At 42.6% G+C, this 26,414-nt stretch overlaps 2 protein-coding genes across 3 annotated transcripts in view; one reads left to right on the top strand and one right to left on the bottom strand.

The window, feature by feature from the left end:
* Positions 1-21,845, bottom strand: part of SYTL2 (synaptotagmin like 2) — a 65,067-nt gene extending 43,222 nt beyond the window's left edge. The window contains exons 1-2 of the mRNA XM_075416564.1: positions 21,811-21,845; positions 5,557-5,991 (exon numbers count right to left, since the gene is read on the bottom strand). Coding sequence (XP_075272679.1) covers positions 5,557-5,657 — 101 coding nt within the window. The 5' untranslated portion in view covers positions 5,658-5,991; positions 21,811-21,845. The remainder of the gene's footprint in view (positions 1-5,556; positions 5,992-21,810) is intronic.
* CCDC83 (coiled-coil domain containing 83) overlaps positions 1-26,414 on the top strand; it is a 101,031-nt gene that overhangs the window by 45,809 nt on the left and 28,808 nt on the right. The window lies entirely within an intron of this gene.

Here is a 26,414-nt window from a genome sequence, read left to right as displayed (position 1 = left end):
ACATCAGTTGGCTTTGTTTAAAAAGAATAAATAACGGCATGCACATTTTGCTAGAGAATAAGATTGGTCTGTTCCCTGAACAGTCACGGTGTTTGGAAAGTTACATTTGGTGCTAAGCAACATCCATAAATGGGAATTAATCCAGAAGACATGAGCTTATCCTTTTCCACCTGGACAGGTACACCTTACAGCCCAAAGAGGAACGTTCTCATCTGGGTGTATTTACGTACTTACATAGCCAAGAAATCAGCAACTGTGAGTGCCACTTGATACTCTGATTATTGTAAAATGTCTCAGAAATCCTGCCCCATTATCACATTAAACCAAGCATTAAAAAAAAAAAGCCATTTTTCAACTGCTAAAGCTAAAAAAAGGAAAAAAGATACAGATGTGCTGGATCTTCCCTGTCTTTGGCAATGGGAAATGCCTCTGAGCTGCTTTCATCTCAGGCAACCACTGCACAAAGCCAAGCAAAGGAAGGCAGGCAGGCACCGGCAGCAGGCAAGCACAGTCTTATCCTGAGGCTCCTTTCCGGGAGCACTCGCTGTTGTTCAGGGCGATGGAGCTGTTTCTCCTTCAGCAGATCTGCCCAGCTAGAAAGAAACCAGTCAACTAAGGGCACAAGGAAAGAACTTGCAGGATGCCCCTGATTTGGCTGAAGGCAATCTCCAAGCACATGCTCTCATGCATACATTTTGACTATCAACACACTATACTTATTAACAAGTAAGCCCGTTAAAATTTAATCGGAAGTTCCTGGTATGACCACTAGACACAGGTATATGATTTCAGAACTAGTTGTAGAAATAGCATGAGTTTCAATTAATAACAATTAATTTTTATTTCTCCTATGTCTGAGCAGAGTTCAAAGCCACCTAATTCTTAGTCTCTTACAATAAAGCAAACTATGGAGATTTTTTTAATCACTAAGGGTAGAGTTATTTTCAGATTAAAAAGCTTTGCTCACATTGCAAGCAAGCTCCTTGTTGACACAAATATATGATCTAGAAATACAAGAGTTAAATCCGTCACAGCGAGTTTCTTCTTTTCTTTAACATGTTTTTAAAATCAGCTCCACAAGAACTGTACCTTATTTTCTTATTAGCTGCTCTTTTTACTAGACTAATTGGAATCCACCAAGGCTTAAGGGTAACATCAGTACCCCGACAAGAACCTCAGAATCACGTTGCTAGCGGGGATGCTCTGACAAGATCTTAACATATTCTTAGCTCTACATTTAGAGAAAGTTATTGTTGTTTCTGGCACCCCGGATCCATAGCCCAAGCAAGCTTTCAAAAAAATTCAGCGTGGGTCAGAAGGGATGACAGCCAGCCTAAGAGACCTCAGGTAGACACACGAAGTGCCGTTCTGTTTACTGATCAGGACAGACCACAGAGCACACACAGATACACTGTGCTCTTGCCTTGCCTGTATGCCACACCGCTTCTATGCGTTATTTTTCCATTGATTTACAGATGCCCAAACTTTTATCATGAAATAGTACAAATAATATATATTAAGGAGTTTATTAAAAAAGGGATGGGGCACAAGTAAAATGAACATTTTTGGGGAGATTTAGGTTTAGCCAGAGTCCCTAGGTATTGTATGGCAATGAGAAGGAGTAATGCTTCAAAATTCAGAAGTTATAATTAGTGCCTTTATATATATATATAAAAAACTAAACAGGCACTACCAGGCTGGTACAATCATTTGAGTGGATACTGAGGACACACTTTGAAAGTTTCTAGAACATTTTGAAAAAACACCCTGGAGGAAGAGTAGAAAAAAATAGGTAGTTCTTTTCAGAAAGAAGGTGGTTAGCTTTGACAGCACCTTTAAGACAGCATCTCTAAACTCTATCTTCAATCAGCCCTTTAGACTTCAACAGGCACCCATGTTCAAAAAAAATCTCCACCAAGAACCGTGCCTCTTAAGTGCACCCCCAAAACTGTTACATCTAACAGAAAAGTCTTTTACAAAGATTTTAAGAATGTATTCTTGTGACAGTCATTGAATGTCACTTTCACACTGCAGGGGTAGAGTGCAGTTCCCCCAGTGCCAATGTTCAGCTCACTCCAATACCTTAAATATATCCTAAGAAACAAAACACCACAAAAAAGCCTTTAGAGTCTACAATATAAAAAGACTGCCTTGAAAAGTGACTGAAGAGCATAACTGTTAAAGCTGACCAGAATAAAAAGCCATTTACACTGGGGTTTCCACAGCCACACCCTCTCACTGAGCATTATGAAAACGGTTAAGTGTACGTAGCACCCAGCAGAATCAGACCCCTGAAACCTTCTCTTTTTTTGCAATGCCACACCAATGTATGCGTTAAAGGGGTTTGGCACACAGCGGCCACCACCCCCCACACAAACAGCCCCACATCAGAATTTCCCTATCACTAGCTTCCTCCAGTTTACCCAGCAAGCAAACGATCCCAAGCACAGCCCACAGCAGCACTGCCAGGAGGTTCTGCTGGGAAGGGCCGACAGCCACAGCAGGGAACCCCTCTCGCAAAGGCGGCCACAACTGCTTTCTGCCTCAGACACGCTGGTGCCTGGGGGCCAGCCACTCCACCGCAGAAGAGTCACCCAACCACAGTCCAGAACTTCAGATACATTTGTGTTCCATGTCACTGTCTCCAGAAAGGGCCCAAAACTGCATTAATTCTGAACAACACGGTCGTAAAAAGAGCTAGGGGCTATGCTGAAGCTACTGTGAAGAAATCAGTTATGTGCTTAGCCCACTCATCTTTTTGATACCCAAAACCCAGCTGGAACAGGGTATATCAGAAATTCCTGGACAGGAATGAGAACAACAACAACAAAATAAATAAGCCAGCAATACGCTGAAAACCAACTTCCAGTCCTGACAAACTGTCACTCAGCTCTTCCACTTCATGCTGTTTTTCCCCTCCCCAGCAACACTGCCATTCAGGGGCTAGCAGCAGCTCCTGGGGTAATAAAGCCAAGCAAGGCATCTTCTTATACTGGGAATAAAAAAGGATGCAATGTTATTCGATCTCCTTGCATCACACCCTCTTGTCATCTCAGATTTCCTCATCACCCTTTTGCCAGTGAGAAGGACTTGTCAATACCCCCTTTTCTTTGGGACAGACATCAGCAGAGCTAGAGTAGAAGCTGTTCCCAAAAGGATCTGTTCTCAGAACTATCAGCTTGATTCAGAACAACACAAAAGGAGCCACAGGACAGGACAAACGCCTGTCACAGCACTCAAACAACCAAGAATTAAAGCAGAGTGACTAAAGAGGCTGCGTGGGCCAGTCTAATCATCACAGTTGTACTACAGATAAGCAGTATTAGGAGCTGTTAACAGAGAAGGGAGTCCACCAGGTGATTTTTAAAATTCCACTAGGAAGTTGCTCAAAGAGGATTTTGTCATGACACCAGTTTGTCCACGCTCCAGTAACATGGCACAGATTATTAACACAACCTGCAAACCTCAGAATTCCTTCTAGAGGGAGAAAGATCACATTAAAAGACTGCCATTATATACACACACAAACAACACTTTGTCAGAGAGTGATGTTTGTATGATGACATTCGATCCTAGCTCTTGGAATCTTCCAGCCATGCAAAGCTGTAGAATTCAAACTAAAATACGGCATCTCCTTGGCTGGAGATATAATTCAGGTACCGTTTTAATATATAATATATAAAAAGCAAACTCTGTGTGCCACATCTATGCAGAAAAATCAGTTTCATATGTAAGCTTCCAGCTTTTCAGAAGTTGTAATATTCAGAAACCAGAAGAGACACTTTATTGTAGAAACAAACATGCTGATTACAGACTGCTACAACCTGCAGTCCCTTGCATTTTCCACCACACCCTCTTGAACTAGAATTACAAATGACAAAAGTGAAGTTATACAGACAAAAGTATGTGTCGACAGCCCTTTCAGACCACTACTGACAGTGACTCTTTTGATTTTCTGTTCCAGGAAGGGTTCCTTTCCCCAGATACTGTTTTCAAACTCACATCTACAATTACTTTCCTGAGCACATTCAGACCTGGCACTGATGTAACATTCCAAGATTAAAGTCAGTGTTTTTCTGCCTACAGCAAAGAAAAGAAAATGCCTATTCTGTTACAGCAAAGTCAGTTTTCTGCTTTTCGAAGCAGGAGACAAAACTATGTAGTGAAAACGTCACCTCAAGTTGCATTAAAATAGTGGGGAAAAAATTGGGAACTTTGCCTGTAATGATTTTAGTCTTCAGTCAAGCAAATGCCTTGAAAGCAGAAGCCTTTTTAACCAGACGAAGAAGCTGGTTTGCCCTTTATTGCTCTTCCACTGAAAGGAGCAAGAGGAGTAACTCAACAACATGCTGATCACACACTGACCAAATGACTCCAAGGCTGCACAAGCAGATGCAGCAAAACAAACGCTGCTCTTGGGGCAAGTGGCAGGCCGCCGTTCCATTTGCAGCGTAGGGTATGCCTACGCAGAGGGCATTTATCAAAAAACATTTCTCAGCAGAAGAGAAGCATCACAGATGCATCACAGTTGGAATAATTTTAAAACCTTTAACTAGAAAATACGTGTCTTCATTAAGAAGATCACAATGAGAAAGAATCCTAGAGAAGATTACTGAATCAGAGAAAATCCTGCCTCAGCAGAGACCTGTAAACATCTATTTTTGTCACAGCACTTTGACCTTTCAGCATTTTTTCATTATTCAGCCACTTGTCATTTTGTGTACCTATAATAGATACTTTCCTTCACACTGAAAAAAGCCTGACTACTAAAATCCTCATTCGTGAGCAGGTGGCTGGCTGTGTTAGCTGCAACCACTATTCAGCTGCTGTTTGTACCTGCGTAGATGGCTCTCTCAGAGTCAAGTCATCTGGGAAATGCTGCTTTCCATGCATACATCTCTACTCATGGTAGTTACCCTAGTAGTAGCTGCTGTAGGAAAACATCCCAGCACAGAAAACACTCCAGAATAATCCATTACTCTGCCTGTGACACCACAAAGAAAACAGAGAGCACTTTTCTGCTTTAGCCACAGATTGCAAGGACTCCTCTTGGCAACGGAGCATGATGTTGGTACCTCCTCTGGACTGCATCTCCAAAGCTCCACATATTTGAGGTTCATCACTTAGACATACTGCTGACTGCATCTCTGCATCTATCCTGACTTTCTTGTTTGTTTGGGGCACTAGTGCTCTTTTTGAATCAAATTTCCCCCCCCCCCCCCCCCCATTATGCATTAGTTCAGTCTGCAGAGGTTTTGATACTGGCAAACTGAATCCTTTTCTGAGCAAACCAAGCCAGATGCATGCCGAATGCGCTTCATCCCTTAGGGACTTGTGAGGGTACAAATCAACAGTCTTTTGCCCAGTAATGAATGATATGCATGGTAGAGGCATTTCATCCAGGGATTATACTAGTCCAGAGTAAAAAAAATCTCCAAACCACATACACCATGGAATATGGGGTCCCCAGGTTTTATCTACTCCTATGCTCTGAACAACTCAACATATGAACTGTCTGGGTCTTCCCAGGACAACCCAGGGCACCAGATCCCTTACCTGACTCTCTCTTCTTCAGCTCTTTTAAGCTCTGCATCCCGTTGTAGCACCTTCATTATTGCCTCTTGTTCCTCCTCCGTTAGGAAGCTTAGGTCAATCATCTTGCTGTGTGTGTAGGGGCTGGTAAAGTGTCCAGGAAGATCTTAAATCCTGTGAGGAGGATAGTCTTGTAGTCTGCTTTAAAGGTATGGAAGAAGAGAAGTCACTGAGAAGGCACTGAGAAAGCTGGACAGGTTACAGTCAGCGGTTTAAAGAGCCCCAGATGCTGCTTTCTTGAAGCACAGTATGTTCATGCTTCCCTAGATGACAGACTTCTGGGAAAGCATTTCATTTCTGATTGCCATTGTAATGATGTCTTCTCAGCTCGTCCTCTCAGCTCTGCTTCCTGGAGTAACAGTTCATTGACCCAGCATAACCAGTGTTCAGGAATATCCCCTAAAAAAAGACAAGGAAAAATAAGCTGTAGTATCAGGGAAGTAGATTATGCATGCATTTTTAATTAAAAGAAACAAGATTTTCAGTGTGATTAAACTACTTTGTGAAGTTCAAATGGTAATTTCAAGTCAAACCTGTTTTACAGGCCTCTTGAACAAGGCGGCCATGAAAATATATTCCTTTCCAATATGACAACTCACACCCTAAGAACACAGAATCAAGTGTCATTCAAACGATACATTTTAAAATGAGTGCATTTTAAGTTGTCCTTTAAGTCAGCAGAACAATTTGGAGAGGGAAGGGAAAAAACAAGTTTAAAAGATCAAGAACACTTATCACATTCATTTAAAGTAAAAAAATAACAAAACAAAAAATCAAAATGTGTAGTCACAAGTATTCACATCATACTCAAGAGCACACAAGAAATCTGTGTGTATGGCTATCACATACAGACAAGAGCCAGCTATCTCTGAAGAAAAATTCACTGCTGCTTGCAGCCCTGATTCACAGCAATGCAGTGGACAGTGAGGCAGCCCAACGTGCATCCACCATGTTCACCTTCTGTCAGCACAGACTTGGATCACATCCGTGAACTCTATTCACAAGAGCTAGAAGTTGGGTTTTGTTTAAATTATTTAAAGAAAGATTGCCTGAGCTCCAAGAACAGAAGACTAAGAGGAAAAATACAAACCACTTGGGCTAAAACTCACCAGTTTGCCATGCCAGTTTACTTATCATTAGCAGATTTCTATGACACTGTTTTCGGCAAGTCAAAAGTCAAAAACAGAGCAAAAGAATCAACCTATTAGGACAACCCATTGAACTTTTGGACCTTACTCCACTCCTACCAGTGTGCTTTGCCTTCCACTCCTGCCTTCCTACTCCAAGCCTTCAAAGACTCCTTTCGCCTTACAGGAGATCAGAAAGGCAGCAGTCATCAGAAGCCCTGCAGGAAAAACCCTGAGGAAGCCATCAAAGCGGCCAAATGCAACATGTTGCAGCAGTGAGGTGGGAGGAGGCTGGGAATGTGTTAGAGGAATTTGTATGCTCCAGTTCAAGACTTGGGGAGCATGTTCTCAAATTGGTACAATGCCTCTTTCTACAGGCTTTTGTCTTCTATTTGCAACAACAATGGGTATCGCTCATAAAAGCTTCTCACGTGCTACTCAGAACTAAAAGCAACAGAATTAAGAGATTATTTCCTCAGAATCTCCCCAAATGGGAATGCTATAACAGACTTTTAACCAAAATACACTTCCCCAGAAAACACACAACACTCCTCACTGAAGGGTCAGGTACCAGGTTTGCAAAGTCAAGTTCCTTAACAGTAAACCTTTTAAACTTTCTAGAAGCTGTTGTTAGCTGCTGGAGTCAGAACAGCTATGGCATTCTGACTAGTTACCCTGAGGTCAAGAAGCGAACATCTGAGTCATTTCCCTTTCCTTTGTACCAGCCCTTGCTCCGGGAACAAAAGTCAGGGTATCTATGGTCACCACAGGCCACAATATAACTTAATTTACAAGATATAAATGTAACTTTTACTCACAACATTTTACCCCTAATAGTATATAATAATTATGTCAGGAATATGATGCCATGCAGGCCCAGTCACTGTCCTACAGAACATATGGAATAAGTATGAAATAATTTCTATATAACTACCTTGAATACGTGGAATTAGAAGTCATGCAGTAACATGAACCTCACTGCTTTATCCAAACCAAACTGCATCTATAAGCAGTAATTTAAAACACTGTTTTGCCTCTAGTTTATATGCCATGGTTCCAGATAGCTAAAAAAAGCAGAGGACTATTCACTTACAAGGCAATCCCAACTGTCAAAGGCAAAAATGCCTTCTTCAAAAAAAAACTCCTAAGGAATAAAAGACAATGGGGGGAGGGGGGAGTCAGATGCATCTGGAGTTGAATCTCTTGGTGCCTCTGGGTAACAGCACCATGGATGTAATGAAGCCAGAGAAAAAGAAATAAAAAGCTTGAATTTAACGTAAGCCTCAGAAGCATCCCTAGTGACAAACCTGGTGAGAGACAGAAGAGAAGCAGATGTAGTTATTGCACGTGTCTCAGGCAGCTGCCACCAGAATCCTTCAGGTACGTGTGCCTGCCTTAGGCCCTTGCAGTCTGACACTACCACCTGGCAGACAGGACACTGGCATCATATTGATCTAATGAGCACTAAAATCACGCAATGAGTCATTGCGCTTGCGCCGCTGGCCACAGAGTTCAGCCTGAAGGCTAAAGCAAGATATCGGCACTGACGCTACTCAAACAGAAAATTCAGCTCTAAAGATAACAGCATTCCTTACAGATGTGGAAGGCAGCTGCAACCAGGTTAATGATGATCTCCCCAACAACCTTCTGCATGCGGTTATGTTTGGCTGCCATATTTATCTTCTCCATGATTTTCATTGTGATTTTGTTCCATGAGGTTGATATAACCATATCTCAAACAACCTGCCATCTGTAACTTCATTTATATTTATAGAATGACAGTTTTCTAATTAGGCAGAAGAAAAAAGTGCTTACTATAGGGCTACCAACAAACGCAACAATCCTAAATTTGTTGAGGATCTCCTTCAGCTTATGCACAACTATGGATATTCGTTTTGACTATCATGTAAAAACTTTTCACACCATCTGATACACCAGTCAGCATCCACAGTGCTAATCCAAAGCCCTGGACACTAACTGAATGGAGTGCACACAGTTGCCAACAGGCACAGAAGCTTATGTTGCAACCACAAAACCTGGACAGATGTGAACTGGAATAAAGAATTTTTCTTGTAAATTGGGCAAATTTCTTGCCTCAGATGAAGCAAGTCTGTAAGAAAGCTGCTGTAGGAATGACATCTTCCCATGTCTTTGTCTTCATGTTTAAAGAAGGCTGAGGGAAGAAGTGTTTTTTGTGTATTAGATTGACAAAGCCTGCAGCTTGTTTTGGGAATGCTGTCCAACATTTCTCTTAGATTTTTAAATCAATGTCTCACAGTATTCAAATTAATAAAACTAGTGGAAGCAAAACTTCAGTCCTCCCCAACTGAACAACAGTTTGCAAGGGCTGAGCAACCACACAGGCTGTGGGAACTCACAGCAAGCTGCACTTCTACTAAACTTCCCAGGTACCATAATTCTGTGTAGTAGTTTCTGCAACTAACGTTGCAATCACATTTTGTTTTCAATCAGGCACAAGACACCTACACTGGCAAGCTCTTAACCTTGTTTTTTTTTCCCCTGGTAGGTATCATACAACATGGTTCCACAGTTCACAAAGCTGTGTTCTGCTAAATTTAACATACCTACTATGTCTGATTTAACTGGAGCACAGTTCTTCGGAGGGAAATCCTACATGAATTCTGATCCACTTGCACTCGTCCTGTATTCAGATTTACATGGCGCCATTAGCTGGCTTTGCCCCCACCGTAGGTTATGATAAAAAGCCTCTCCTGCCCCAAGTAATGCAGCTGACACCCTTTAGGTTCCTTCGCAAAGCTAACAACGTAATGCTTCGGTTAAGGCATGTCTGAGTACTTGAAAAACTATCCCCTCATCTCACTGGATAAGCAGTTGAGAAAACTAGCGATAATCAGTTGGGGGAGTTTTACCCCCTTTAATGTGTATCATCCATACAGTGCAAGTTGTGTCACATTTCACTATGATAACACGTCTTTAGTCACTGGAACCATGCCAGTCACAAACTGCCAACAGAGCAGTTTTTAGTCTCTGCAGAAACAAGAGGAAAACCTCTTTGTGTGGGGGTACTTGGCCTACCTCATGAGACCCACTGATAAATGCTACTGCAAGGTTGGCTTTCTGCAAAAGATTGTTAGCACTCATTCCAAGCACAGACAGTAAGAACAGCTGGCTTAGAGTATAGCACCCATTATAAGACCTAAGGCTAATTAAAAAATAAAAAAATTCAAAAGAATAATCAAAGTCTTCCTCCAAGTCACCCACTACCACCAGCCCAAGCTCAACTCTTTTGATTTCCTTTTTGACAATTTTCTCTCTTAAAAGCTCCCATACATGCCAAAAGGTCTCAACAGTTTGTTTGGTGCTACTGCAAGTTCAAGGGGAAGTTCTCCTCTGCCAGGAAAGTTTTCAGACCCAAGTTTCAAATAAGACTGAAAGATCCATGTCAGACTGATTAAATCACGGAAATCAAAATACCACATTGACTCATTTCTGGAGAAAGGTGTCCTGTGCTGTAGACTAACATTACTGAGTCTTAGGATACTTGACTTTTTTTTTTTTCCTTAAACCTTAAATTCAAGTGAAACCACACAAAGTTCTTCCCTTCCATAAAAGATTTCTAGTCCCTGTAATAAACAAGAATCTGAAATTATGTTTTACATAACTCATGCATGAAAGCTTCTATGTTTTAGCAATAAAAGAAACAGAAAAAAGACCCAAGATGCAGTTTCTCCTCCCCACTTTTAGAGCTACTCACAACTTCTAAGTGCTTTGTTCCAGGCACCCATCCAATAATATTATCTCATAAAATTTCTCAAAACCTTCTGAGGCAGTTATGCACCCCAATTCCTTTAAGTGAGACTTTACATTTTTGTAGAACACAAATCACAACAGAAAGACAACCTTGTCCACAAACTTGTTTGCCCTAGAGAGAGTTCAGTTTGCCCCCTCTGCTGCCTTCTCCCACAAAAGGGGAACGTTAATTCAAATACTGCATTCCAAACATTATGAGATACCACATTAAGAAGTACCACAACCATAGCTTAGATTTTAAAGTTTTGTACTCAGTGTATACACATGGGATGTAATGAGGGAGAAGCAAGGAAGAGGTTGGAGTAGTTTGCCATGACTGACATTAAGTTCATCAACAAGATCAGAAAACAAGCAGCAAAACCCCAGAGTCAGCTGTTCCATCCAAATCAACCATATTTCTTTTTGCATGCAGAAATCTCAATGTCCTAAATTTACATTGCAAAATTACTTTTCAAGTGATTCTTGTACAGTAGACCTCAGCTGCCAGAGCTTTGCTCCAGAGCATGTGTCTTGCAGCCAACCTCTTCAAACAAGAGGAAGAAGGAGACAGCCAATGCTACACTTCTGGCTGCTTTCACACCCTTCTTTGTGCAAACTCCTTCAGTTGAACAATTACCCTGCCGGCCTGGCTGATCAGCGACTCATTTCCAAACATCATCATCCCATAAAGCATTTGGTTACAAGAAACTATTGGCTCTTAAAAAACGATAGGGTTTGGTTTTATGCATTTGAAAGCTACACATTTTCCCAACTTTGTATCTTCACTGCCACAACATATCAGCACTAGCAACAAGGAGGAGCTAGAAGTCCAGACATAAGGCTACAGGAAGCTGAGGAAGACAGATAAATGAAATTGTAAAATATAACAATTTACTTCTAAGAACGAGTTTCTCTGCTGATGCAACTCAGTTTGGCCTACACCCATGCTCAGGCAGTAATAAACCTTAAATTTGAAGCAAAGAAGCCAAGAACATAAGGAGCAACAGGGGCTTTGCAGAATTGGCCCCTATCGCCCTGGGAGGTCATATTAAGCAGTAATGGTACCTCTGACTGAGGCCTACAAGCTACAGCTTGGGGGGGGGGGGGGGGGGGGGGGGCGGGATGTGGAGGGAAATTCACACTGTCCTGAAGAAATTTTATTCTCCACTGATATTTATGCAGTACAGTCACAGGTAACTCAGCACCATCCCAAGCTTAGAGAACGTAATTTTTCTATAAGTACATGAAGCAAATCCCATGAAGAGAGAATAGCTGATTAATCTAAACACTAGTGTTGATACAAGCACAAATAGTTTAAGATGGTCATGAACATATTTGTGCAGAAGATCAGAGGATTATGGATTTCAGTTTGAGTAGTGGAGAAAGGAAAGCTACTAACTTTCAAGAGGGATTTAAGTCATCATTCAAGAGAGTCTTAAACATGGTTGTCCACATGGTAAGGACCTGAACTTAAAGCAAACACAAGAAGGCCTGTTGTCATTGTAGTTCTTGAAGAGGCAGAAGGGAAGAGATCATCCAGTATGATACGCATATCGGTAGCCAGTCCAGCTGCTCCTTCAAGAGGTGTTATCAGAGCATTTTCAAAACGGTAACAGCTAAATGTACACAGCATATCATATTTTCAACAGTCCCAGAGATTAACTTAGAGAACAGTATTTGCCATCATGTATGTTTAGTCAGTAGAAGGTAGAGAAGTTCTTATCTAGCTAGTTGTGAAGTGGAAGGTGGTGCTGGAACAGGGACCTCTCCAGAAGTGGGGGATTTATAATAACGCAACATTGAAATTGCTCTTACAAACACTGAAATGCTTTATTTTATTCCAGTAATAAACCTACATGTTCTCCTATGCAGTATTCATTACAATACAGTTAAGGGGAAGAATCTACTTACCATATAATTATAGGACCATACAACTGCTCAAAAAAGCTACAATGGGGAAAAAAAATTAAAAGTACAATATACAACAAGCTTTGCTCACACCTTGCTCAGTACCAAGATAATCCCTGTTGTTTTTAAGCTACAAAATAGCTGCAGTCTTAAAATATTCTTACTGACAGCCTTAGTTAACAATCTTTAGCTGGCTAGAAGAAATACAGCTAAAGTAATGCAAGACTTGAGAAAAATTCCACTTTTCTGCAGGAATATCTGCTTTGCTGGCCCACACAGTTCTTGCTGTGATTTAATTTCACTCTTGTTCGGCAAGAAGTCAAGACCTTCATCACTTTGAGGATGACACAAGCAACTGTTCTGTTTTACACAAAATTTTCTCTGAACGAAAGAGCAAAATGTTACTAACACAAAGAAGAGTATAAAAGTTAACAACCGAAAATGGGAAAAGAACAGTTTGCTTTGGTTGTGGCCTAATCCCTCTAATCACCCATGGCAGCTTGTCATTCTTTCACAGGGCTTGGATATTGGCAGCAGTGCCTGAGAATGCCAATCTCTATACCTATTATGGTATACAATGATTAGGCCAGTGGTTTCAAGATGATGTGGTCTCTGGAATAAGAGATTCATAAATTAAAGAGAAGCCTCAAAGAGACACACCCAGATTTTTCTTTTCCCTGTGACCACTATTTTCCAGAGCCATTTATTTCACATTGCCATAAGTACAAATCTACTAAAAAAGAAACATTTTAAAGCAGCTTCAAAATTACAGACACTCCAGAAAGTTAACATCAAGAACATCAGCATATCTCATTATAAATCCTGAGGTTCTTCAGGTCTAGTTGTATTTCCTTGCACATCATACCATTGGCACTTTACTGTGGTTTAATCCCAGTAGGCACGTTATTTGAATTAATAACAGTTCATTTGAAATAACTTCATTCTTCTAGTTGTAACTCTTGATGAAAAGAATTAGCAAACACATAGAATATTTTCTTAGGGTAAAGGACCCGAAATATAGTAATGAAGGTGGTTCAACCTTCTAGATCTCTGAAGGCAGAGCACTGTCTATTGTGTAACAATTATTCTCATCTCTCTTCATAGAGGGAGTAGACTCCCTCCAAAAGCAGAAGCGTGGGGGCTCAAGACTCAAGCTCCTGTTGTCACTTTCTCATTCTTCATGTCTGCATTTGCATTAGATCCACACCCGGTCCAGTTTAAGAGAGCACTTCTATGTCTTTGAAAACAGATTTAAGTAAAACACTAAAACATTTAAGAGAGATTGGAAACAAACTGAAAGTTTGGTGGGAAGTTCTCATGACCCTACTATGCTTATCTGACACACTTCTGCATTTAATGGATGGCTCTTTCTGAATGTTTTACCTACATAATTACAACACATATTCAAACCCTAGCAAGAAAGTTCCACAGCAAACAGCCACAAGATTGCCCCTCCCCTCAAACAAAACCTTAAATTCATAATGCAAGTAATTAATTCCTTAAAAAAATTTTGTTAAGACACCAGTGGCTTCCTTTCATTTTACTGGAAAGAAGTGCTCATCCTCTTTTTCTGGAAACTTGGCATCTTAGATGTACAGATTCAGTACAGAAGATGAAAGTGAGAAAGGGCCAACAGCACCTCCATTCCATTCTCACAAACTTTTATGGCAGAGTGGAAAACATGCCTCTTCCTCTCACCCACAATGTCCCATAGAAAGTATTCGCATATAACCAGTTGCTAATGAATCCCTTTTCTTCCCTTGCCCCATTCTTCAAAAAAACGTATGTATTCCAGTTTGAGGTTTCATATTGCCTGCGCTAGGCCAATGAGCATTGTTTCTTAATGCACGTCAAAGAAACATCCATTATATACTAGGAAGTCCTTAAAAAAAAAAAGAGGCAAAACAAAACAAAAATTATAAAAAAGGCTAAAGTGGCAGAACTCCCCAGGGCAGACTGTGCTGTACTTCTCCCTCATCTAGCTTAGGCCTTCCTTCACTTAAGTGCTTGTACCTACAAGAAATCTAAAATAAACTTTCCCAGAAATATCAGAACAACAAGGAGTCTCTGCCTAGTTTGTAATTTTTCCTGTGCAACCAGAAATTCAGAAAGGCAATTAACCCTACATTCCCTTCCTCTTTGCTTAAAAAAAAGCCCAGATTCTGTGAACAGTTATAGCCCCTTGGTAAATCATATAATTAGTGATGTACTTTACTTTGTTTTCTTCCTAGGCAGGTGTTCACAAAGTCTTTAGTCTGCCTATAAGATGTTTCCTGCATTAATTCCCTTGATATGGATGGTCAAAGAGAAGCGCTGTGGAATTCATAAAAAACCCTGTTGTTAAGCATATTGTTCTTGGTTTTAGCAAATTTTAGCCTTAAGCAAATCAAAGTTACAGTGTTCCCAATGTAGAGGTGTTGACAAGTTTAGACACTGGGAACTTCAGGGGAACTGTCCTACCTGTACCCTGCTTCCTTGCTCTCCTACTATTTAGCAAGTACTTTGGTACTTTTTAGCTGTGTTCTGGAAACTACACCACTCAAGAATGCAAGTGTGCAAAACAGTGTGACTAATTAACAAGTATTTCCTATCAGTGGCTACTGGGAAGTGACATATTTCCTGCATCTTGGTTAGATAATCTTCTCTACATAAAAGCAATGAACTAAACTGCAGTTTAAACAGTGTAGTCCTGACTCTGCTAATGCAGACTTTCTAACAAGGGGACTTCACTAAGGGGCTAGCAGTGCTGATGCAAAGAAATTCACGTTATAAATAGCAAACATGGATTTGAACTGAAATGCTTAGACTCAGAAGACATTTTATAGAGCAGTTTCAACCTTTCAAATCAATTGTCAGACTCTCAAGTATACAGTTTCTGAAGAAACTTTGAAAAAGGTTTGGGAATCCATCAGCCAGTATCTGTTGCATCCCTGCGAGTTTAAGAGTCCCTCACTTCAATTGAGGCAATGAGCCAGTTGAGCAAGTACAGCCACCATCATTGACAGCCTGATTTTCCTCCACTATGTTTGTAAAACTGGGAACCTGTGAGCTGACAGCTCACCCCCTTTTATGCATCGCTTAGATCTGCTCTAAAGCACTGTCACAGCCAGCTGCTCCGGTCACTGATGGTGGCACGTTTGCCCTGCAGGAGGGTGCACAGTACAGCTTTGTGGTACAGGTTGAGCACAAAACTGCCAGATCAGGAGGGCAACAATTCACATCATCTTTGTCTCCCCTGAGGGAGGACACTGATCTCAGCTTCACCATAGCAACTTTGCCTGTAGCCCAGCACAAAACTGAGATCACGCAGAACATTGCAAAAGGCACTCCGTTCTCAGACACAATTAACCATATAAACAAGGAGCTCTGGGGAACAAAATCAACCCTTACTCACCTAATTAACTCTAATTTGTCACTGCAGACACCCTGCTTCTCAGCCACCAACCTTGTTATTGTAACTACAGCTCTGCTTAACAGATTACTAATGTGCACAAAGACCCCGAGAACAAAACAAGCCCTTTGGCTGTCTGTTCTCATGAGGTGACTGACTAACCACTGACCTTAGACACTCACTCGTGCAAGTTTTTAAGGTTAAAATTACCCACCTAATAATTGATGTAATCTGAAGGCTACTAAGAAAGCTTGCATCAATTAATCCAGTCCTTGCAACAGTAGCTGAGCACACCTACCTGAGAAGAGGGCCTTACACAGAAACCAATTACCAGCAGAAATCAGGTGCCAAAGGAAAAAAATGTTCTTTAGGAGTCCTGCAGTCCTACAAACAACAAGTAAGCTGAAGAGGGAGGTTGGAGAAAAAGCACTCTGGAGAAGTTAAAAATCAAAATGGTTAAAAAAAGCTAGCACACAGTCTGCAGATAGAACAGTCCAAATCGGATCTCATCTCAGTCACCAAAAATAACTTAACCTTCGCAATGGAGTATTTAGTTCTGTTACTGTCATTTTTTTTTTTAATAGATACATTTAAAAAGCTTACTATAGCTCCCTATTAAGAGGAAATCACTCATCTCCCCAAGTGTAACAATGTTTTAATTGATAGCTCCATAATATGAATATTCCAGCTCCTAGCAGGTTCATTCTGGCTAAGCTGAAACCAGCAAGCAGCAACGTTAGTCCTCCTTAATAGTGAATAAATATAAATTGCAAGAATAACAGGAAGTCTATCAGCCATGAACACTCACGAGATTGTTTGCACTGCTGGGCTGGGCTGTATCACGCAAAACCCAGTCTCTTCCCTCACTGGTACCAGTTTCACTGAATACTTATGGCCAGATCCAAACAGAGCACTGGGACACTGCGCTACGATGCAAGGCGAGAGCTAAACCCAGCTGCTACACACGAGAAGTGGGAAGCCGGGAACAGTTTCTGTAGCAGCCTACGGCTGCACTGGGTGAGGTGTGGTGTCAAATCACACCGTGTGAATGGGATTTGCCCTTTAAATGCTGCTGAATAGCACAGAGGTGGGAAAGAGGGAGCAGAAGACTGTGGCTGAAATTGCTTCTCAGACACAAGTAGCAAAATCAGGAGTTCTAGAGTTTGTGAGGCCAGGGTGTGGAGTATAATGCCTGTCCCTGAACAGATATTTAGTTTTGCAGGAGTGGCTCATGCTTTAAAGAGCATAGCTATGCAAGGTGCTAGCTCTCTCTTACCCAATGGCTACAGCACATACTGAGGAAGCAGCCAAAACCATAGCCCCCAAAACCACTTAACCCAAGAGGATTCAAAACTCGCATCCCCTTGTTTACCAAAATATATGACAGTCTCTGAAGGTTTCACTTGGTTCACTTTTAACCCTTCCTAGGGCTGCACTACCAAGGATTAAACCACCCATCTCACACAATGACTATTAGTTTAAAGCAATGCCACAATCTTGCAAGCAGAAACAAGAACACAGGTCTGCTTTCTCTCAGTCAGGCTACCACATTACAAATCAAGCTCGCTCCCTCCTGACTTCACTCCTCACCCAGCCAGCCCCACATTCCTGGCTACACAGCAGTCCAGTTCTAGCAGGGCAGAAGGAACAGGAGAGTAACCCCAGGTATTAGCTTTTAATCCAAGTCTCTCTATCTCCAGACAAATACTCTAATCACTCTGAAACAAGGCAAATTTAATGACATGTCCACTAATGTAAATTATCCCAGGTTTGAAAAAACAAACAAACAAAACCAACCCACAGCTCAAAGAGCTACATACTCATCCAGTACCCAGGTGAAATATAGGCAACCTGCAAATTCAGCATGGTCAAAAAAAAAAAAAAAAAAACCAAAAAAAAGACCATAACCATTTTGTGTGTGCAGTATGAGAACAGAAGGCCAAGGGCTTGCTGCTTCTGGTTGGTTGATAGATTTCTGCCTCGAACTTAGACACACACCTTTCACTTGCAGTGCCTAAAGTGCAATTACACAGGATTTTTGGACCTTACCCTTAATTCTTCTAACTGATGTGAAGCACATAAGCCATTTACATTCAGTAGATAAGAAAAGCATAGGGGAGACTAAGATCTAAAAAGTTGATGGTCTAAAATCATTCCTAACCCAGGAGTTCTGGAATACACTGATCTACTTCTGGAGCTCTAGTTACATGGCTGAGATTACATAGTCCAACTGTAGTCCATCCAGTCTGTACAGAATTAAATCATTATCAATTTATCAGTCAGAGTCAGACTGTTAGTAACACTGGGCAGGCAATTTCACATGGAATTTACTGATATTCTGTTTGATCCTTTTGTACAACAAAATCATCTAGCTCTGCTAGTTACTCTGCAAATAAGCATCTCCTTTGTTCTTACCTTTATTTTTACTTGTACACATATGTATTTAGACAGAGAGACAGACAGAGACAGAAATGCAGACTTTCTTTGACTGGGACAGAGAAAAAAAAAGATATACTTTCAGAAGATTTATACTACAGAGGAAAAGCAGTATAGCAAGATGGAAGAAAAACAAATTTGTCAAGCTGTTCATTAATTTGTTGTATAGGCATAGGATACTGAGCAGGATTCAGATCAAAAACAGTCTGGCATTATCATCCGGATAAAGAGCTATAAAATAAGACCATACATTATATCTCTTCCCTTTGCTGCTCTCAATGCAACACACAGTTAAATTACATATAGCAAGCAAACTGTATACCATGAAGCAAGAATCTAGCACTGCCAGTTGCTATAGCCAGGTGAATTGGAATGACTTCCTACCACGAGACTGAAGCATGAGTAAGCCTGTTAAAATCTGCTGTCACTCACTTCATGCCCAAATGAGTTAAAGAAGTGGTGACTGCTAGTACAGCAAACACAAGATCCCTGCTTGACATACTATGAAGCGTAAGTGTTCTGGCACTGGAAGACCAAACTAAGGAGCTTCCTTAAATTGACTTATAAGCAACCTAAACAAACTGACTTTAAACACAACAGGTGATGGACTTCGAGCACCAGAAGGTTACCTACTACTTTTAGCAGTTATCTGTCAGTCAGCCATCCTGGATGACAAGCACTTGCTGTGCAGAGAAACACTTTGTTTACTACAGTGGAAAAGAAGTCGCTATTGAATGAAGACTGATTTCCACAGGACAGAACCATCACTTCATTAAAGACAAATAAAATTAAACATTTTTTTTCCTACTGAGAGATGCTGAATTACTCTTTCCCCGCAAATAATGTTTTCTTAGCAGGTTTTTGTGTGAACTGTGTTGTATTCCCCACTGGGAAAGCCAATTCCTTTCTGTCACAAGTATCAGAAACATGATACAGGGTAGAAAAGTAGTAATTCCTTCGACTTCATCCCAGTCTTAGAATCATATGGTTTGGGTCGGAAGGGACCTTTAGAGGTCATCTAGCCCAACCCTCCTGCAGTGAGCAGGGACATCTTCAACCAGATCAGGTTGCTCAGAGCCCCGTCCAACCTGGCCTTTAATGTTTCCAGAGAAACTTTAACTTTCCTGGTTAAGCTTTTTTAACAGTTAAAATCTCACCTTCTGTGCAAGCATCAAAGGTTTTCTCCAAACACTAAATTGGAGCAGTACTTCTGCCTGGAAGTCTGACAAATGTCTCCTGCAGAATAATGGGAGTTTACTCCAGAGAATGTATCTGTCCATTGTCTCTACCCAGTGCTCTAGAGAAAAGAAATTCACCTTTCTGTCATTCATTTTTGGAGGCAATGGAGTGTTGTTCACGCTGGCCTTTGTCAGCACTGGTAAACAAGAACAAGAAGACCTATTTCATCGCATTTTGAAAACCTGACAGTGAAACTGATAATACATTGTTGCAGGCTGCAAGAGATGACAAAAGGGAATTTCTTTAACATAAGACAGGTCCAATGACAGCTTCAGAAAATTCAAGAACGTGCCCTGCAGCCAAAGCAGAGGCCTACTGCACCCATAAGGCAGAAGCAGATTAAGCTAGATGCTTATAATTTCTTTGCCTTAAGCCCAGACACAAGCACACTAAAACATGGTAATTGGTAACAGTGCATAAGCATTTTCTAACACTGCAACATTACTACTAGTAGTATTTTACAACATAGTTATGCATAAGTATATAAATAACATGTAAGTGCAATTGGACAGCTACTTACAGTATACTTGCCCAAACAGTGCACAGGAAAACACTTGCAAATAGTAAAATCTGCAAGATAAGAGCAAAGGATATAGAGAAGGCAGGAAAAATGTCAGGTGAAATCAAAATAAACCTGCAGAATGAAGAGGAGATACTTATTTTGCAGGATTATTCTGGTTCCATCAGACATAAACAAGATGCCTAGCAAAACTAGGATAGAGTCTTACTCCCCAAAAATATTATGAACTATGTCAAAGGCAGATGAGATCACCCCCTTCTCTTCCAGGGAGGCAGCAAGGTGCATAAAACATTCATAATAAGCCAAGAACGATGGTAATTTATGAGAATCACAAAATGCTCACCTTGATTCCAGCTTCTCTTACCAAAGAGCTCTCAAGCACTTTACCTTAACCTCAGTAAACTGAGACCATCAAGAACCGTAGTCATGAGCACTACGGACATTATAGAATCATAGGTTGGAAAAGACCTCCAAGATCATCAAGTCCAACTATCAACCCAACACCACCATGACTGCTAAACCAGGTCCTGGAGTGTCACACCTACGCATTTTTTGAACACCTCCAGGGATGGGGACTCCACCACCTCCCTGGGCAGCCTGTTCCAATGCCTGACCACTCTCTCAGTAAAGAAATGTTTCCCAATATCCAATCTAAACCTCCCCTAATGCAACTTCAGGCCACTGCCTCTCAGTCTGTCACTATTGACTTGGGAGAAGAGACCAACACCTGCCTCACTACACCCTCCTTTCAGGTAGCTGTAGAGAGCAATAAGGTCTCCCCTCAGCCTCCTCTTCTCCAGACTAAACAGCCCCAGCTCCCCCAGCCACTCCTCGTAAGACTTGTTCTCCAGACCCCTCTCCAGACTCATCGCCCTTCTCTGGACACGCTCCAGCAACTCCATGTCCTTCTTGTAATGAGGGGCCCAAAACTGAACACAGGACTCCAGGTGCGGCCACACCACTGCCGAGTACAGGGGCACGATCACCTCCCCACTCCTGCTGGCCACACCTGATACAAGCCAGGATGCTAGGTTTACTACCACTTACAGATGTGAGCTGTTTGGAAAATGTAGTGATAATGACTGATGGTAGTTAAGAACTAATGACTGGCATTACCTACTGTCAATATATAGCAGTTCAGTAAAATGGTTTGATTCATCAGTCTTCGTAAACACACAAATACTGTGTTGCAACACTCCGATTGCTTCTTTTACCAAAGAAAATCAAGTTTCTTTCCAGAGCACCCTGTCAAGCGTGTTTTAAGTCCCCTCCCCTTAGGCTTTTGAGAAAGTTCAGAAACACTTGTCTCGCCACTTGATGGTCTGCCCCCAGATTTAAGTGACCTTTACCCTGCAAAGGCAATCTTATAAACAGACCCTTCTGCTCACACAGGAAAGGCACAACCCGGCGCATGAGATTTTTAGGGCCAGGTCCAATCCTGCAAGTCGCTCCGGAGACAGCACGAAAGATGTAATTAACTTCAGTGTTTCAGAATGAAAGCGTTTACCATTTACATAAATCTCATTAACACCTCTCAACTGAGATCGAAGTGCCCTCTTTATTTAAAGAGAGTCCTTTCACAGGTCTCTACAGAAGCGAGGTGCAGGCAGGTTTTTACAGGTACTCAGCTCTCACCGCCGGCCAGGAGCTCCCTCCAGCAGAGCCGCGATGTCCCGGTGGGGAGGCTGCAGTTCCTCACACCGGCTCTCCCGATGGGTTTTGAGGAAAGCCGCTCTGTGTTCTGAGGACAGCGCGGCACCCCCGTCTCCCCAGCCCCGCCGCGGCTCCCCCAGCCCTTCCCTCCGCTCAGAGACAGCCCCGGTTACCTCATCCTGCCCGGCCGCCGCCGCCCCGCTCGTCTGAGGCGAAGTGAGGTGGCGGCGAGGGGCGAGGCGAGGTGAGCCGAGCCGAAGTAGCCCCGGCCCGTCACCGCCCCCGGGCCAATGGCGGCGCCGCGTCCCTCAGAGCGGGGCGCGTCCCCGCGCCTCGGACCCGCCCTCCGCGGCGCTCGCGTTCGTGACAGCTGTGGCGGCGTGGGCGTCGTGAGGGAGCGGGAGCGGGAGCGGGAGCGGGAGCGGGAGCTGGGGCGGCCCAGCCCGGGCCGGCCCTCGGTGCAGCAGGAGCCGGCGGGGCGGGTGTGGGAGGGCGCTCTGAGGCAGAACGTCGTGGGGAATATGGTCTTGACTAGCTGCCTTGAGGTAAAATGCCCAGTATTCCACTTGAACTGGTGATAAGCAGCCACTCTGAAGTAAAATGATCAGTATTTCGCTTTACTTTGGTGATAGGCAGCCACCTTGAGGTAAAATGACCAGTATTTCACTTTACCTTGTGACAGGTGACCTCAGAGGTGTGAACACACGCCCCTGTATGCAGTAAACATACAGGCAGCGATAACGGAGGTTTCAGTCATCTGTTTGTCCAGGAAGCTGCTGTAAGTGCTTTCCTGTTTAATTAGTGGCACAAGATACACATGCTGCCGTTTCGTGGGACGTTTCAGCAGGACCTTCCCCTCGAAGCACGTCTCGCTCAACACCCACAGGTGACTTCTGAAGTCAGAGTGCCTCAGGGAGCAGGGTGACAGCACCGACCCGCTGTCATGTGGAGAGCTGGCACAGTGGTATTTGCATGTTACATGTATTCTTCTCATGATGCTTGCTTCATGTTTTAATTCTGTTTTGGGGCAGTTGGAGGATTTCATGTATTTTATACGTGGCTCTTCCTAACAAAGTTAGGGACTAGAGCATGCTTTATGCACTATGCAGTAAAAATCTGGCTTAATAAGACTTTAATAAGGCCTTTATTCAGTTCACAAGGATCAAAGGGAATCGGAGACTCAATTTTTCCCCACAATACTTTTCATTCAAGCATCTCTCATCCCCATATCCTGTTTATTCATTGTAATGCGTCATACTAAGCTGTACCTATTCAAACCCACCCTGAACTCCTGTTCAGTGCAGTTCAAGAAACATGGCTTGGTACATTAATTAGAAGCGGGGGCCCTTTTGGCACTCTTTTTCTGTTGAGTTAAATATCTCTTTTTTCCCCCTCTCACAGCAGTCCCGGAGAAGGAAAGGTGGCAGGGGTAAGGCTGAGCTTTTTAGACCAGACACGCTGTATTGGCTGGCAGCTGTGGGTATGCCTGGTGCCTGCTGGATGGAGACGGAACTGGTGGGCCTGGTGTTTCTGTTACCTAAACCAGTTCCCCTTTTAATCACGGACTTTGGACCCAAGCTTAGGGAAAAGCAGCTCCTTCCTACTAGGAAGCTCCAGGTGGCAGAGGCCTCCAGCATCGTGACAAGTGACAGCTGCAAAACTGTGTATGGATTGTGTGTTGTTTCATGTTATGTGTTAAAATACTTCTGCATTCTCTCCTACTCACATTTAGTTTAGTGATTTGTTCTTGAAATGTATTCAGATGAAATCTGTGGGTTTACGTATGCAGGGGCTGTCCCAGCTCAGAGCAGTTGCCTGTTCATAGCTTGAGTGATTATAGCACTGAAAATACCTGAACAACATGCATGGCAAGGACCTTCAGACCGGTTCCTCAATAACTTCACATGGAAAGAGCTTGCAACCAGTACACAGCCAGTCCCCACAGTTGCTCTGCACTGGTGTGGTAGATCTGAAGGACCTGTTTATTTGTGTAAGTGTGGAGGGACTGTTTCTCATGTGAATTGAGCCTGAGCACTCTCGAGGTGGCACCAAGAGGACCAAAGTTAGTGGTGGAAGGATAGGCCCTACCAATCCTCTTGTTAGTCCTCCCCATACATAGTCACAGAGTTGTTAAGCTCTCTGAATAATGGAAAGATACAAGCATGTTTTTGATTGCAGTGCAACACAAAGTGGTGTGACATCTTCAGGAAAAAGAACCTGCAGGTATCTTTGTGTAGCGATATTCCTATCAGATTCAGAAAGTGGATCACCTTTCTTCCCTCACCCTCTTATTCAACATGTCTTTCTCTCTAGCTATTATCCAAAGCAGAAAAGAAGTCATTCCATCTTCTCGCATAAATAGAAAAATAAATGAGTGCTTCAGTGTCGTTACAGATGGCAGGTATTAGTTCCAGTGAAGCAAATCCAGCTGATACTGCTTTCCTTCCTCCAGCTTCATCCAGACAGAATCTCAGCCTCTTGGTGTCATTTGAACACTCAGCTGCTGCCTGATGTGAACTAACACGAATCACAGCTAACTCAGATGACACTGATTTCGTTGCTGCAATGGTGTTTCCCTTTGACCACATCACGCTTTGCTTTGCATCCTTCAGTTGGATCCTGGGCCCCAAGGTTTTTTTTATTTCCCCTTTAAAACCTTCTGCACCGTTAGGTTTGTCCTGTCGCACTCAGTGGGTAAGGGGAGGTGAGCTTTTTCAGTTCTCTGCGTGGTACCCAGGAGTCACGACACAGACCCGAGGCTTCACTGAAAACAAAGCTTTACTCTTGGAATTCAGTGAGATTACAAAAGATGGTAACTTTGTGACTTTATAATGGCATTACTTTTAATGCAGTGGGGTTAGAACAGATATTGATTTGGCAAAACTTACGACAAACTACGAAATATGGCAGATTGACAAAATTACAACATTACCCTTATGTGCCTAGAAAGTCAGAGATAGAGAGTAAAACAGAAGGAAAAAGAAAAGATATCACCCCCCCTTGGAGCCAGAGACGACTTCTGCTGGTGGTTGGGGTCCTCTGGTGGTGGGTGCACGCCAAGGAGCTTGATTTCAGGGTTGCACAAGCCTGGGTACTCGGTAGTTTCCCACAAGTGAAGCACACTTTGGCTAACATGCAATAAACGTATACATTTCAAGCAACAGTTACCAGTACTTTTACAGTTACGCTTAATCACTCTTTTTCGTAGTTGGTCCTTACACGTCTCGTCTCTGTTTAAAGTCACAACATCCTCCCTTTTTAGTGCGCATGTTCAGTGAATAAGGATCTTTGCTTGGGCCGGGGTCTCCAGCTCAGGGGGTGTGATTTTTAGTATTATAATGAGGGTCGTTCAACTAAGGATACATAAATTCTCAGTCCTGCTGCCAAGTTTGCAGCATTACATAACACATTCTGATTAACTGTCCTTCTCAAGGGCCAGCTGCTCCAGCATATTCTTGTTTAAAGATACCAAGTGTTTGTTCTTCTGACGGGGAGTGATTCATTGTCCTCGGCTGAGCAGGTCTGTAGCCCTAAGATGTTCCTTATGCGGAACACTGACTGCTTAATCTGACTGTTGTGCTTCCTGCTCGAAAGGAGTCGGTGGGCCGGGTGGGGTGGGGGCGGGGGAGTAGGTCTTGGTGGTCTCACACCCCCTCTCTGCAAGGCTGGTTGCAGCCTCGCGCAAGTGCTTGACTTCCTTGCCTGATTTTGGAGCTTGCTTAATTCTGGCATCTCTGTTTCTCGAGATGTTTGAGACAGTTGCTCACTTTCAACTGGGGCTGTACAAGGTTATGTGATGAAAGGATCTCATACCCTGCCTGGCTGCTCCCAAGCCCAACTGCATACCAGGGGGGCTGGAGCTAGATGGTCTTTAAGGTCCCTTCCAACCCAAACCGTTCTGTGATTCGTTGATTCTATGATATTCAGGGCACAAGCCAAAGGTCGGGGAAAAGGAGGAATAAAGGTGGTTTGGAGAGGAACAAGTGCGGGAAAATAGAGGGGTGAGGGGATAAAAGGGGCCAGTCACATGTAAACAGGGCTGGTCGGTGCACTTGTCTGCCCATACCCTGCATCTGCCGGGCATCGGCTGTCCTGGCTTCTATCAATCTCCACTTCCACCTTTTTTTTTTGAGTGCTCCTTATTCTAAATGCATGCATGTGTACACGAGTATTACTGCTGACCTCTTTGCTGGGTCATGTCACACGGGAGGGGCAAATCCTCTGCCATTTTACCAGCACAAGACATTTCTTTACATCTTTAAAAAGTAAGTCTGCAAACATCTTTAAAAAGTAGTTTTAAAATTCTTTTAAACCATTAACAAGAAAAAGTATACCAAAGATGTAAACTGTGAAAGGAAAGAGTGTGGGTAATTTAGCTGTACTTGGTGTTATCTGTGGTAAGAAAGAGATTGGCTTGATAATAATGATCATGAAAGAGATGGCTTTAATGAGCAAATGTGCATGAATGGGGCCCGATCCTTTACCTGCTCTTTTGCTCTGAGACAAAACAAACATAAGTCCTGCTGCCACTCACCAGGGCATCTTTAAATTTGAGCTATTATGCAGCATTTCTAGAGATCGCTCTCAAGCGCCCAGCTGAGGAAGAGGCATGAAGCCTTCATTTGCTGTTTGATGATTTCTAGGAGGTGGAAAGGGGTCTGAATAACTGCAGTTTTCCTCAAGGACTGATCAAGATAGTTTCTGCTTAGCAATTCATGAGAAATGCTGTCTCATGTTCAATTAGATAGAGCTTTGTCATTAAAGTCTTTATACTAGG

Source organism: Opisthocomus hoazin, chromosome 1, assembly GCF_030867145.1.
Source record: "Opisthocomus hoazin isolate bOpiHoa1 chromosome 1, bOpiHoa1.hap1, whole genome shotgun sequence".
In the NCBI taxonomy this organism is placed as follows: Eukaryota; Metazoa; Chordata; class Aves; order Opisthocomiformes; family Opisthocomidae; genus Opisthocomus; species Opisthocomus hoazin.
Note: the sequence above shows the minus strand (reverse complement) of the source record. Positions and strands in the feature narration are given on the sequence as shown.